At 31.8% G+C, this 16,872-nt stretch overlaps 1 protein-coding gene across 1 annotated transcript; it reads right to left on the reverse strand.

The window, feature by feature from the left end:
• Positions 1–7,562: 7,562 nt before the first annotated feature.
• LOC143047090 (gastric triacylglycerol lipase-like) lies at positions 7,563–11,641 on the reverse strand. Its single transcript, XM_076220054.1, has 7 exons — positions 11,534–11,641; positions 10,654–10,852; positions 9,993–10,239; positions 9,550–9,705; positions 9,207–9,278; positions 8,899–8,970; positions 7,563–7,878 (listed from the first exon to the last, which is right to left on the reverse strand). The coding sequence occupies exons 2-7, from the start codon at positions 10,701–10,703 to the stop codon at positions 7,645–7,647; spliced, it is 831 nt and encodes a 276-aa protein (XP_076076169.1). The 5' UTR covers positions 10,704–10,852; positions 11,534–11,641; the 3' UTR covers positions 7,563–7,644.
• Positions 11,642–16,872: the final 5,231 nt, after the last annotated feature.

The following is a 16,872-nucleotide window of genomic DNA, read 5'->3' on the forward strand; positions in this document are numbered from 1 at the left end:
GATAAAAATATTGACAAATTTTCAATGAACCCAGATAACTGCAAGTGTGTCTTTTCGGTGAAGGAATTCGCAATTTAAATGCTTAATTCATCTTCGCTAGCCAAGGGTTACGTTCCAAATAGCATTATTAGGAAAAAATCAATATGACCAAAGTATTGCTCGAAAGCTAGCTCAGGTCTCATTGACTTGTTACTTCCGATTGTCCACCTATACAAGTATATAAATAACTTAAATAAGATGGTTTTTTTTTATATAAATAACTCAAGGATGAATTTATTTAACTTTTGAAATCTGAACATGTCAATAGTTTATGTGATATGTTGTAATGTCCAGTTATCTGACTGATTGGTTTTATGTCCTTTTCTATCAATTTCTTTGGTTGTATAAAGTTAAATCACAAAAGTACTGAACTCAGAGGAAAATCAAATCGTAAAGTCCATAATCACATTGCAAAACCAAATGAAAAAACACATCAAAATTAAACGAATGGTTATATATTATATATAAAGTATTACCATTCTACTCTGATTAATTAATGTTTCCATATTGAAGGTAACTTAATATATAAGGTGAAAATCTCCTTCTGTCGGATTCTATGTTTTTACCTCAAACAGAACTTGTTATTGACCTCATGCCTGTAGTACGACATATATTATGATATTCAAAGTACTGAAGTACTGAACATCGGATGATCGCAAGTTATGTTTCATGATGAATAAATGACATACGGTAATATGATACCTGATAGACAGATATGTACACCCTTACATGCTGTTGGTATTGATACGATTTTTTTAGTATATATACGGATCAACACTATTAGGAAGATAAGACACATGTACTGAAGTTCACCAATAGTGTAGGGCAATATTACTTACTTTCATATCAACAAATAATATTCTGTTAGAACATTGATCTTATCTATGTACTTACAATAGTTTGCATTGTACTAGTGGTATGACATACATTGTACTTGTGATTAAAAAAAACGAAGGTAAAATTGGAATCAAGTTCTATAGTTTGAAGAATTAAAGGTGCAATGTTGGTATCGACTACTTCTTCTTTGTGTAATGCTATAACAAGATTTTGAACTTTTTGTGGAATTGTTTTGGGTGCCAATACTCTTTTATTTTACTTTAGACAGTTTTGGCAACTGGTGAGTCTTATGACGACAATAAGTACGTTTTGTGTGATTTAAAATTATAACTTCCTGTATCTTTGGTGCGATTTTTTAACAACTGGGTAACAACTGGGTAAGTTCTACTACTGGTGGACGTTTCGTCCTGAGGTGTAACCGGTACAGTAAATGAAAGTCATGTGTAAATTGTTTTTTATTTGACACTCCTATGGTTTTGATTCAAGCTATAATGACAACTAAAGTTTGTGCAAACCAAATATGGCATACTGAACTACAAGCTCGATATCTGATGAGTTTTAATGTAGCAATACAATAAAAATAAATGCAGATGGTGAAATTACACAAAGTTTTTACGTTTGATTAATGTATGTCAATAAAATTGATACCATTGCCAAAAAATATATTCACAAAAGAAATATGGTTTGTGTCTTCTTTTCTATTAAAGGTATGAAACAGACAAATATTGATTGGAAAGAATCAGAATCGAATAAACAACATAATGGTAAGACGCGGTTTTGCGTTGACAGGGTGTGCGTCTCCTGTCAGATTAGCCTAGGCTCCTGGCTTAATGCTCGATAGAAGACTAATTCGAAGAAGAATATTTGGTCTTCAATGCTCTTCAGCTTTGTACTTGTTTGGCTTTATAACTACTTTGATCTGAGCGTCACTGATCAGTCTTATGTAGACTAAACGCGCGTTTGGTGTATTAAATTATAATACTGGTACCTTTGATAACTTTTAAGGCAGGATTTTATTGTAGGAAGAACAAGTGAAGTGATTAATACAATCGTGTAATTTTTTTGTTGGAGTTGGGTATGCTAAAGAAGGAGACGACAACAAACGAGACAATCAAAATTGTATTCCAAATAATTACAGACAACTCCATGGTCAAAAAGAAAAAAAATGACAAATAACAGCTCTGGTAACACTAAACAAAAAAAAACAAGATTGAGTAACCCCATCAAAAACAAGGGTGAACGCGGAGATGATACAGATATTTTTTAACGGTGAACCAATTCATGGTGGCGGTTCGTAAAACTTTCTAAAGGATGTATTAAACTTTTCCATTAGTAACAATTTCTAGATGTAGATAGGAAACTGTATCTGCGTTTTTCTTTATAAAAGTTGAATGTAATATAGATTTCATCAGCATTGTAACAAAACTTAAAGCATTCAGTGAAACAAAAGTAAAATAACAAAAATACTGAGCTCCAATGGAAATTAGAAACGGAAAGTCTCTAAATCAAATGGTAAAATCAAATGACAAAACATATCAAACGAATGGACAATAACTGTCATATTCCTGACTAGGTACAGACATTTTCAAATGTAGAAAATGTGGATTGAAACTTGTTTTATAGCGCTAAACACCATATACAAATGTTAATAATTTAATTTTGAATGTAACGAGTCTTCTGATTGGCTGACGTTGTTTGGTTTATCGGCTCATATACATAATTTTGACATTTGACTGTGACGTCACCAACGTTTTTCCATGGTTTACTTCGGTTTCAACTGGAATTTAGAATTAAATTATAAAAAATGACTGTAATATTTTTTCTGTCTATCCGAAATAAATTAGGTGCACACTTTAAAATAACCCACTACGCGGATTATTCAGTGTGTACCACATTTTTTATGTTATTTATTCATAGACAGAAACAATAATACAGTCATTCCTTTAATAGTGGAACGTGTCCAGTATAACGTTAATACCAGATTCTTCATATTTTTGTTGAGAAGTTATTGTATAAAGTCTGTATCATTTGAAAAGGGCATCGGAAAGGTTAAGTGTATACAAGTACTAAATATGTTCGTAAATTTACCAATGTTTTTCAGGTCAGGTCATCAATTAATTTCTTTTTATTAAGAAACTTTTCATTACTGACTGGAAACAAACTTGCCCATATAGTTTTTGGATGTCTAGTTTCAAAATGTTAGAACATATATACACTAATAATGAATTATTTAGAAGATGGATGTTTTACATGTCACCATTTGTATTGTCTAACAAAGGTTTGCAGTGAGCATTAATGAAATTCTGGAGTAAGAAACTTACCGTGATTATGTTGTCAATTGGTTTGATTATCGGTATGCTTAATGATCTGTTTGTCGTTATGATTATCAAATGTTTTATTACCGGGATACTTATCTAACGGTTTAATGACCGATATGATTATCTAACGGTTTAATTACCGATATGGTTATCTAACGGTTTAATTAACGATATGAGTATCAAACAGGTTCATTCTCAGTATGATTATCTAACGATTTTATGACCGGGATGCTTATCTAACGGATTAATTTCCGGTATGATTATCTAGCGGTTGTTATGTTCCGGGATGAGTTGATTAAACCCTAGCCGAGTATTAGGCACAACTTTTTGGTCCATAATGCTCTTCAATTTTATACTTGTTTTGGCTTTCGAACTTTTTACATCTGAGCTCACTGGTTCGTCTTGTGTGGACGAAACGTTCGTCTGGCGTATAAAATTTAAAAAACTGGTACCCTTTGTTAGCTATTATTTGTGTGTTTCTCTGTCATATATGTCCTCCCATTTATGTGTATTGTAGTCCTGTCGTTTAATGATGTCATTTTAATGTTATATTCAACATTGCCATAAAAGCGGGAGGTTTAGCGACTGGCGTACAAAATTATAATCCTGGTACCTTTGATAACTATTAGCATGTCATAAAAACAGGTTCAACCCACCATTTTTTTTTTAAATGTCCTGTAGCAAGTCTGAAAAAATTACCCTTGTTATATCATAGTTAGTTTCTGTGTGTGTTACATTTTAATGTTGTGTTTCTGTTATGTCGTAGTTCTCTTATATTTGATGTGTTTCCCTCAGTTTTAGTTTGTAACCCGCATTAGTTTTTTTCAATCGGTTTATGAATTTCGAACAGCGGTATACTCACTGGGGTAAAGCTGATGACCGTAACTGCATTCACGGTCATCCCAAGATGTCGGATGAAAAATTAGGTCAGTTTCTGTATTGTCTGTTTAAGTGTTTCTATATCATTTTCTTTACAAATCATACATTGAAACGATGTAAATTTATAAAAGAATCACTCGAAAATCACTAATTACTTCCGAGAAATGTGCATGAAACGGGAAATTCGATTTGAAAAAATCGCCAAGATGACCGTAAATCATAATCAAAATACTTTCAAGATGACCGTAACATAAAACAAGGATGACCGTGATTGGTAAAATGATGACCGTAACTTGTAAAGGATGACCGTAATTTGTAAAGACTGACTGTAATTTATATAGGACGACCGTAACTTTTATAGGATGACCATCAATTCTAAGAAATATCCGTATTGTATTCAAAGCTTTTTTGTTGAGTTTGTCGATCTCAATAGAGGCTCGGTTAGCGGATATAAATATGTTTCATAAATTTCTTTTTTTAAACTATAATAATATAATTGGCCATATCTAGGATTTATAACAATGATTGTAAATTGCATATTTCTCGTAAACAATGAAATATTTATTGATATCGACGTTAAAATTTTAACACAAATTGACAGCGATACGACGAAAATTTGAAGAAACATGAATGTGTCCCTAGTACACGGTTGCCTCCTCTACACTATTATTTTCTATGTTTAGTGAACTATGAAAATGGGATAAAACTGTAATTTGGCATGAGAATTAAAAAGATCATACTATAGGGAAAATGAGTACTAAGTTTCAATTTTATTTAACTTGAAGCTGGACAAACAAACAGACGAACGGACGAACGTACGCACAGACCAGAAAAACATAATGCCAATAAATGGAGCATTAAAAACATTAATATTACATACGAATATTTGGTAATCGAGCCCATGTGTATGGTTCCAGAGGAAGCAGATTAAAATCTTAATCTGTCTTGATATATGCAGGCGGAAACACTTTTGAAATAGAACAAAAGAATCGAAGCTCTGTGTGTATCGAGAAAGCGATAAATGTTAACTGTAATGTTTTATACAGTAACAAAATTTTAAAAAGTTAATAGAAACAAATAAAACGACAATTTTCTTATTTTAAAAACACCATTTGCATAAGTTTTCAATGTATCTATTACATAGTAATGCAAAACAATAAGATATCAAGTCGGCGACATGGTTCTTATCGGGGCCTTTTATAGCTGACTATGCGGTATGGGCTTTGTTCATTGTTGAAGGCCTTACGGTTACCTATAATTGTTAATGTTTGTGTCATTTTGGTCTTTTCTGGATAGTTGTCTCATTGGCAATAATACCACATCTTCTTTTTTATATATAGTATCTATAATTTGGATGTAGAAAATGCATAACCTCCGATTTTTTTTATCATGGACGGAGAACATATCAATCTTTTAGTTCAGAAATGTTCGTGTCTGCCCTTCCATTATGTGAATCAAGAAAAAATTTCCCAAAACAGGTAACGATTGTATCGAAAAGAGAAAAATCGAGTGCACCTTTTTATGTTAGGGCATGTTTGGGTGTATATTTTGTCTTTAAAACGTACAAAGCAAGAGTATTTTATATAGCATCTCGCTTCAGATTCTATCATTATTATATATCAAAGCTACAGGTTGACTTTATAACGTAAAAAAATGACAGTACGAAAAGATGAAGTATATGGGTCAAGTGAGATACCTATCTAATGAATCACAAAAACAGAGTAGGTGTGTTCGAATAGCTATTTTTTCTAAAAGTACTAGACGACAGTCTTTTAATTTAGATGATGAAAATGGATATCTTCGAAAAAATATGATTTTCTTGTGTGTGATAACTAGGGTTTATAATCTTCAACCACTAAAATTGTTTAGTCTGCCCTTCCACGAAATATTTAATTAGAATTTTCAAAAATTCCATCTGACATCCGAACAGACAATATTTTTAAGTTGAATCAATGCAGACAAGATCACTAACTAATGCTCATTAGCTAGTAGATACATTTGTCTTTTAAAATATAACTGACATATAACGATCGATCGTAATGGTGCTGTGTGGATAAATTTATCAGTTTTCAAGAGCAAAATTGGCAGAGCGTCATCCCTACAATGGCTTCCATTTCTACGATTGTGAGCATGAACTGGCGTAATGGGGGGATAATTTTGAAGAAGATGCATCCTGACTGTATGAATAACATTTCTGTATACATTGTATATACAAATTGACAACGTTCCGCCTTGTGATACGCTTTTCGTACAATACTATTTTAAGGAACTACTTTGCTGGAGCTCACCTTCACTAGTTTATTCGAATGATATTTTCAAAATATTTCTGTTATTTTATTTGCACGACAAAATGAAAGACGATATAATATCAATGGGTGTACATGCAATTTTTTGGCATTTTTAAAAATGTGTATTTATTATATGTCATTAAAAGGAATCCCAGAAACAACACAAAATCTTTTGTCGAGCAGTTGAACTGTGCACCGCATTTTTTACATTATGCTTGTAAGGTGTCATTTTATCGCGCTTTTGTAGCATGTTTTCCCTTCCTGTTCATTTGCATGTCTTTTGGCAAATTCATATTAAAAATTAAACCCTCTACTGTAAAAAAAAGATACATATGGTGATCTTTGCATTTGAAGCACGTCTTATTTTCTTCTACCTATAGGATAAAACTCTCATATTAATATGTGTATACCAACACGATTAATCATTTGATACAAAAAGATAGTTATATAAATACGGATATTTCTAAGAATTGAGGGTCATCCTTTAAAAGTTACGGTCATCATTTACAAATTACGGTCATCTTAAAAGCAGTTACGGTCAGCCTTGTTATGAATCGCTGATTCTGTTACGGTCATCTCGATTGTGATTTACGGTCATCTTGGCGATTTTTTCAAATCGAATTTCCCGTTTCATGCACATTTCTCAGAAGTAATTAGTGATTTCCGAGTGATTCTTTTATAAATTTACATCGTTTCAATGTATGATTTGTAAAGAAAATGATATAGAAACACTTTAACAGACAATACAGAAACTGACCTAATTTTTCATCCGACATCTTGGGATGACCGTGAATGCAGTTACGGTCATCAGCTTTACCCCAGTGATACTACTGTTGCCTTTATTTATAACCGTGATGTTTATCTAACGGTTTAAATACCGGTATGATTACCTTACGGTCTGTTACCGGGATGAGTTGATTACTGTTGATCTAACTGTTCTATAACCAGTACGATTAGTTAACGGTTAAAATTATTTGGATGTTTATAAATCTCAACACGATTTACTGGAATGTCAATTTGCATATTTAACGATTTGACTACACAGAACTGAGATATAATGTGCCCAATACGGTCGAACAAACGTACACCATGTATACATAGGACTGACGTTATCATTTTGGTTATACATATAGCAGCCTTTAATAATTATTATTCATACACACAAAAGGTCGTTGTCCAGAAAAAACAAAAGTGGTTGGTAGTACATTGATAGGTATTTTTGTATATTTTTGTATATGAACTTGGTTATTTGCGAGAACACATATGCATTGATTACAACTAAGTCATTTCAGTTTACCCATCAATTTTAACATATCTTTGTATAATGTCTTTGGTGGTGTATCCCCTACAACAAAGTCCGCGTGATTCCATTTAGGATAGTCCTTATTTTCTACAATATGCTTCAGATTATCACTGATAAACTTGACGTCCGTAGGATCAGCTAGATAATCGTTGCCACCAGAGTATAAAGCCACTGGAACATCTACTTGTGTTATATTCACATACGGCGGTGTCGTCTAAAATAGAGGTAAGCATTGCGAAAGAATGGTGTTGTTTACATTAATTTTATCTATAAAGCTAACAAGTTTGGGTATTGTGCTTTAAATCTTTTTATTTTTATTTTAGCTTAATTGATTTATCGATAATGTTGTTGTTCAGTCAATCATTTGGTCTGGTATTTTCTATTTGGCAGATGAACATCAATTTGCAAATTTGTAGTTTTTTCTGCATTAAAGTTCTGTGCAAATGTAATTGGCACGTTACACAATTATGAATTAAATCAATTTTGAACTACAACCATAAATAAAAGATGGTATTGGATCTTAGAGTGTATATGTTTTCATGTCAGCTGATCGCGAACCGTCAACTTGATGTCAGTAGCTGTTACCTTTGATACAGTATTGTTTATAATTGTTCTTTGGGAACTTTGTTATCTGTTAAATCGGTTTTATAGAGTTTAGTGCTATTCCTGTCCTTATTTTATTGTGTTTTAAGCCCGGTTGTCACTATCAAGTTTTGACAATGAAAACTGACTTTGATCAAAACCTTTAAAAAAAAACTGATTTAAAATAATCTCATCTTACTTTTCGTGACACTTAGATGGACTTTGGTGGGAAGTAACAAACAGTGCTAGAGTTTAGAAGTGATGGTGACATAATAAAAGCACATATTAAAAGCGTAAAAAGATGAAATACTTTTGAAAAAAAGTAAAATAAGATTATTGTGACAAATGAAATGACAAAAATTGAGTTTAGGACCGCTTTACTTTTTGTAAACATTGAATTCCCGCCTTTTCTTTTACCAATTACCAGAAAACTTTGATAATTTCTTTTAGACCAAGTGTTTGATGGTAAACGCTGAAAGTGACAAAAGTACTGTACGCGCCTTCTGTATTGCAACTGATCGACATAAGAAGGGGTGTCGTCTGTTATATGCCAATGTAATGGTCATTTCGTTTGTTCTTATTCATATATACATGTTATATGCCAATGTTATTGTGATTTCGTTTGTTCTTATTCATATATACATGTAGTTACCTGATTATATCGAGCCATATTTTCAACTGCCGTTCCAAAGTCATATAGCTGGAACTCACCACTAATAACTCCCTGTAAGCAATATGTATTTTCTACTTATTTCATATCATTGGTGTTTAAATCATTAAATCATTACTGTTATACTGAAGTTGATGATTTAACAAAATCTACAGAAAAATATACAGTGTTGAAAAACAATCTGGTGCATTTGCGTAATCAAACTGATATTTTTTTCTACTGGGTTTAACAGAAAAACAAACACTTTGAACGCTTGAAAAGTAATTAAAATAGTTTTAAAAAATACCTACCTGTCCAAAATGGACCATGTTTCGCACAGAGGTACCAGATGGAATATGAGACATGTATACAGGTACTCTTCTCTGAAATAACAATTACTCAAATAAATCTTAATTCTAAAGAAGTAAGCTAACAAGGGTAAATTTTATCTTTTAGATTCTATTGAAGTTTAGTCAATTCATTTCAGCATGCATTTGCATGACGATACAGAGTGTCAGAATATCTGGCAGATATAACCATGGCAAATCTCTAAAAGGGGGGAGTTTTCTATTCAAATTATTAGGTTTGAAACTAAACTAAACTAAACTTAACACTTAAAAAATGCAAAAAACATACTAATTAAACTTATATTACCCAATCATAATTAGGCAGACCATGTCCATAAATTAGATCTGTAAATTCTGAGCAAATATATGCTGATGCATCAGTATCACAAATCTTATCTGCTATGTCCATGTTAATAGAATTGTTTAAGAAGAAGCCTTTCCTACCAAATAAAGTAAAAACCTCCTGAAAAAAAGAAAAGTGTAGACATATAAAACTGTGAAGATCTGTGAATAAATCTTGTATTCAGAATAAGAAATCAATTTGGAAAGAATATGACTTTAAATTTTCCTTTACATTTAAGATTAATTTAAAAATATTTTATGATTCGAACTAATACTATTCTTATAGAGGTATGAATAAATGCATAAATGTTAATAGACAGTCAGCAATAATCATAAACCAAGGACGTTTTGGAACATTCATTTGTATGATTAAATTTTGAATCTTTAAAAATAGGAAGAAAATCTTACATCTATGTTAGGTTTTAATGCTTTGACAAGTAAAGATGTGAGTCCCCTGACATTTCCCAATTTTGCAATGGGTGCTAGTGCAATGAACAGCTTGACCTTCTTTGCCAATTGTTTGTTTCTGCTGAATCCAGTGAATCCAATAATCGTACCCTGGGAATGACCTATGAACACCACATTGGTTTGGTTCGTAGTTTGGAGTATATAATCCACCATGGCTGGTAGGTCTTTATCTGCCATTTCCTGCCAACTATATAAAATATTAATATTTACAGTTAGTTAGTAATATACTGCATGCAATGATTTGATAATACTGGTCCTATAAATATGGTTAATATAATTTTAAAACATGTTTTGTTGGTATCTGGATCTGTTCGTGTTCACAGTTTATGTTTAAGTTCCTTCATGTCGCTACAGTAGACTCTTGTACCGTCTCTATAGGTCATTCCTGCTATCATATCGTAGCTTGATGTATGGAAAGTTACAAAATAATGCATCTATCACAGTAAATCATGATCTGATAAAACAATTAGAGTGTATAGAATTAAAATAAATTAGATGGCTTATACCGAAATATCATTTAATAAATAATAACTTTTACAAACAAATGCAAGGTAAAAAAAAATAGAGCAGTGCCTATACATAGCATACGTTATCAACTCACCTAAAATCCCAGAACTGTTCTTGTGTTGAGTTGTATTTCGTATGATTCATTGAATACGTATTCCCGCGAGAGTTACCAAGCCAAACATCGTATCCAGCATCTGCTAGAATAAACCCCAAACTTCCATTATAACCATTAAACAGATAACAAGATGAATCTGCCAATAGTCCATGCTGTAGTAGTACAACTGGTCTAGAACCTTTCAAATTAAAAATGAGTAAAGAAATGAATTGATACCCATAGATTTAATATTTCAATACTAGTAAGTCTTTTAAAAGTCTTTACCAACTATGTATGATTGGTTTGGTTTTTTTTTATTTCAGAATGTTTGTGTGTGTCACATGTTTTCTCAATACGTCTTTGATATTTAAAAAAAATACGTTATTATTTTTTTTACAAACTCATGCAAAGTCAATGGTGCTTTAATGCGGAGTCAACGACATTTTTCGTACTAACTTAAAGATATTTTGGATGGATATAGAGATAAAAGTATATTTGTATAAGTAAAATTTAAAGCTGGTCAAGCCGCAAGCAAGTTTAATGTCCAATAAATACAACTGGCACTATGTATGTTCTGGAAAGGCACATATATCCTGATTGGATATTACAAACATGCAGTTAAAGCTGTCATGTGCTTCATTTTACATTTCATCTCCAGAATGATGTCGACAAGTTTGTATCTTCAGATATTACAGGTGAAAGTTTATTGACCTTAACGTAACGCGATTTTGATTAACTTGGAAGAATGCGTACCTGAAATCTTTGGTTATGAACATAAAACGGTTGTTCTCTTATAAATAAATTACCCCCTGGTTTATCGTGTCGTTCGTACGGTATTCTTTATGAACATGAAACGGTTGTTCTCTTATAAATAAATTACCTCCTGGTTTATCGTGTCGTCCGTACGGTATTCTATGTAATCCCAGGATAAATCCATCCTCAGTTGGTACGAAGTGAGTTTCTGCTCTATACCCATTGTATAGTATAAGCTGTACCTGGAATAGGGTTAACCCATAGAGGAGGAAGATACATCAAAGGGATATTCAAACTCATAAGTCGGTGATAAACTCACAACGTACGTCATGGCAAAAAAAAACGAGGGGAAAAAACTAGACTAAAAAATGCGCGTAAATAAACTCCACAAAGAAAACTTAAGACCGAGCAGCACAAACCCAATGAAAACAAGGGTGGTCTCGGGTGTTCTGGAAAGGTTTTCTGATCCTGCGCCACACATGACACCTGTCGAGTTACTCCTATGACATAATTTTAGTTATATCAAATGATTTGGCATCACGTAAAACCAGCAAGACGGACAATGGAAACCCCAAAGCACAAATACAACATGATATAATCGATATGGTTTATTACATGATTTGCTAGAATAACATATATTACGATTGATGACCCTGGTTTTGTTTGCCAGAGTCTAAATTTTGAAATAAAATAGTTTCAATTGTATTATTCTAAATTTAAGTCTAGTCTCATGTATTCAATGTGATATAAGCTCCTAATAGGAAAATAAGATATTCTTATTCTTATTGGTATTGGTTATTTTTTATTTTCGTTAGCACAGCAAACAATTTCGTGAACTTATTTTTGCTAAGCATGTGTACACGGTTCGTTGTTATATATAAAAGAATGGATAAACTGTCTATCCATCTTTTTATTTCCTACTTCATCTATAAATTTACATACCGAGTTCATAAAGACTTCAGGAGAAACATCGTGTCCCTTTAGTAACTGTTTGGAATAAAGAGGCGAGAATCCATTGGATATCGTGATGAAAGTTGTTATTAATGACCACAACAAAAGATCCATTCTGTCTATTAAACTCTGTTTATATCACTTTACACTTGATAATGTGATAACCTTTATTTATCTATGTTTATCTTTCACTGTCCTATTTTCTGTGAACTCATCAATCGAAAACTCACAACATATTAGTTAATGAAATACAGTGGTGGATTCAGAATTTTTCATAAGGAAGGGAGGGACCTACTAAATGCATAAGAGGGGCCCCTCTCCAGTTCCCTATATAATCAATCAAATTTTTGGTGGGATTCGTGTTGCGTAGTCTTTATTTTTCTTTGTTGTATTTTGTGTACTTCTGTTTGTCTGTTTGTCTTTTTCATTTTTAGCCATGGTGTTGTCAGTTTATTTTCAATTTACGACTTTGACTGTCCCTCTTGTCTCTTTCGCCCCTCTTTTGATCTGCATGTCCCCCAAAAAAATCAGTCCCATACAGGTACATGTAGACAATGGACAGGAACAACGACTGCGTCATTGTTGGGTGTTTGATTCATAACCGCATATCATGTTCCAGAAAATCAATCGTGAGCAAGAACTATTTAATTTCACCTGGCTACATAAATGAGTGCAATCTCCTTATCTTTTGGTTGTGTTAAAAGTCGTTTGGTTACCATCTTAATATGAAGAATACATCATCTACTTTTAAGCATTAGTACTCTTTTTGTTAGATTATGAGCTTGATACTTTTATTACTCAATTTATTTCACTTGACTGGGCGGAGTTTATCCAGTTCGCTCATAATAAACCAGTCCATCTATAGATAGGTGTTTAAGGATACACTTATCAATGCATTGTAGTCATTCTTTTGTAAATTCCTTTGAGGTCATTGATAGGTGATTAGAAATCAGTAATAACTATAACGGCAATCATCGTAATCACACACATTTTCAAATCGACTGTCCTCATGCAAATTAAAACGTAAGCTCCGCCCGATCAGTTGAAATAACATTGGTAATAAATCATTTGAAATTACAGTGCAAACCAGCTGTAAGACTTGTGACAGAACAAATACAATAGTATTACGATGCCACCAATATGGAACAGGACAAGTTGTGACAGTCTTAAAGGTCCAGCAAATTATACAGAAGCTTTCAGACATCAACTGATGACAGAAGCGACCAATTTGGTCCAGGTACAGTAACAGCTCTTTTATAAAAGCATGTAAAGTTTGTTTTGCATGCTTTTATAGAAGAGCTGTAAATAACTAGCAGGAGATGTTACATATCTAGCATTAATTTCCTCCTCTCTACGGATGATCTTTTAACAGCCATCTGTGGCACACTACTAGTGTAAGAAATTTTAGTGTGATTTTATAGATATTTACATGGCATTTACCTTTTCAGCTCTAGTATCACACAGAGATAATAAAATACAAGTAAGGATCTAGGTATTTCTTAGACATTCAGAATTTGTCTCTGTAGCTATGACATCAGTCAGTGAAATTCCTGCCTGCAATTTTTTTGAAGGTGAGTATCATGAAAACAAAATCAGAGGATCTCAGACCTCACATTATCTATATTTTATCAGATTGCTTGTCAATCAGTTAAGAATGTATAATGACTTCAGTATTTGTTTATTTGTGGTCTTTTTAACATGTACTATAGTACACCCACTGCTGACTATGTTGTACAGGTTTTTGCTCATTGTTGAAGGCTGTACATTGACTTATAGAAGTGAGTTCAACGTGTCTTCCTGAAGTTGCTATGCTTTTTAGCCCTCAAATAATTCATACAGAGTACCTGTAATCAAGATTAAAATGTGAATTATGCCTGGCAAATGAAACAATAGAATTATAAATGAATGTTTATTCATAATAACATGGTAAAACTTGTGTCTATGCTATAAAATGAAATAAATGACATTGATGAAGGTTGTACCTTAACTTAAATCATAACAAATCATATAACATAATATTATACATCTTTATCAATAACCACACACACATACAAACACATGCTACTTTATATTGGATTTAAATGTATACATCAAACAATGGTCTTCTGGTCATTGTAGTCATAAAACTTGGGACTATGGTTATACATGTAGTACTCACTCATAATTCCACCAAATAAAATGATAGATTTGGTGTTGCCAGCAAACATTTTGTACTCTGAATACTGAGTTTTGTAACCATAGTCCCAGGCCTACATTACATAAATGTTTTAAACTATTTTAGGACCAGTAATATTTTGAATACGTTTGTGTAGTTTGTTAATGACTGGTAATAAATTGTACAAACTTCTGTGAAATGCAGGCTAGTTCTCCATGTTTTCATTTTTCAACTCTACGTTTGAAATGGGCCTGCACTTCATTTCAGTCTAAACTTTTCTGTGATGGCCCCAATTTTTATATAATTTTGTCGATACTTTAGATACACATAAATTGATATCTGAGAATTGCAAGCACTTGACCATGATCCAGTAAGATCATATAGAAAGCATATCACACTTGAACAAATCTTTTGGCCTCTTCAAATAATGGAAATCCAATAAAAATACTAAAATTTAAATCATAATTGTCACAAGCTTATAACCTTTCTTCATTTCTTATGAACTGGAGGTATAGGCTTTTATAAATAATAAGTAATAAGTTTTTCCCATTGGCTAAGACGTATGCCACAGAGAATTGTTATATTCTTTCATTTCCTTAAGAAAGTTACTTTTTAGAAACCATTGCCACCATAGTTGTTAACAAAAAGTAAATTCTATAAAAATTCAAATCATACTTATCATAATCAGATGTTATATCTATATATTTACTGCTCATATATATGAATATATACATATAAGAGTTTAAGTTTGAAATAATAAGAAAGTGATACAATATCAAATTTTTAAGCATCAAGTAATTTTGTGCTGAAATCTGCACTCAATCTTCAAGTAAAAATAAATCATTCAAAATAAAAATATATATGGCTGATGAATGGTCAGTTTATAAAAAAAAGCCAAGCAAATAGACTAAAATTAAAAAAAATAAACAATTTGAAAAAGAATATATGTTTTTACTTTGTTCATTTATTACCTGGAAATAAAAACCTGAAAAAACATAACTACAGTTAAAGCTTCCCTACGTTACAAAGATTTTGTAACACTCTTCAGAAGTGAAATAAAACATAATGAAATAAACATGGAATGGTCATAATGAATAAATAATCTTTTTATGATTTAATTATGTAGGTTTGATTTTCTCTTATGATTTTGCTGTTCCATATGCAGAAATGGATATTAAAACTGTTCTGAAAAATTTATTTTTAGATCTTATTAGTGAAATCAGGGACTTCCTGTACTAGTATAGAAATTCCCTAGTGAAATCCTCTATTCATCATCTACAAACGTTCTTTGACAACTTATTCTGTGAGGTACTATCTGGACAAGACAATCTGTTCTACAGAGTTATCAAAAATTGATTCAATAATCGTTAAACTATATAACCGTAATAAATTTTTATTTAATAAAATAATAAAAGTTTATTACATTGCATTTCATAAATTCAGTAAAATTATCCAATAAAATGTAGGTGTACCATTATCTGTTTGATTTTAAAGATTTCCATTTCGACAAAACTTTATATTTGCAGAATCTTTTTCCTTAAATTTTTAGCTCTTTCTTTGTTGCAATTACTTTGGCAAAAGTTGAAAGTAACTTGTTATTTTAAACAGCAGTATTCTGAAAAAAAAAATATGTACACATTCACTAAAATATCATATCACTTTCAAGCTATTTCTATTCACAAAAGTCCCCAGCAAAAAATCTAGTATTTGAATGATTATAACATATTAAACAGTCTCTGTAATGTTTCATCATTATTTAACAGATATTTTCATAGTACAGTTTATTTGTTTAATCTTGTTCATTTAATGAAATTTTGAGAGACTCACGCTCAAGTGGGGAGCTTAGCACAATAAAACTTTATTTAATATTATCTTTATATATCTCTGATATGTGAAGGATGTTATTTTTTCCCCACCACTTGTCAATATTTGCCAACGATTTAGAACTTTTAATATTTGATATAATCACGAGGTAGTACATTTGTTACTCATAGCATTATATTTTACGGTTATGATAAAATATACCCAGTGGTCCCTATATCTACCCTCTGTATTCCATAGTCACAATGATTCAATGCAACAAAATTTACATCTATAATATGTAAGCGATTCAACTATCCTACTCACTTAAGTTATTCTGATCAAGAGATAAGAGAAAATGTCATAGAAATGTGAATCAAACAAATGATCACAATTGAGCACATCTGAGGAGACTGAGTGTTACAATTAAAAGTATACATAAGGGTCTGGATGGGGGTCATTAGGTCATTTTTCTCTTTTCTCTATTCTTATATGTATGGCCCATTATTCTATATTCTTTATATTTTAACGACCCAATTATTATCTTTTCTTTATTTTTT

This window comes from Mytilus galloprovincialis, chromosome 9, assembly GCF_965363235.1.
Source record: "Mytilus galloprovincialis chromosome 9, xbMytGall1.hap1.1, whole genome shotgun sequence".
NCBI lineage: Eukaryota > Metazoa > Mollusca > Bivalvia > Mytilida > Mytilidae > Mytilus > Mytilus galloprovincialis.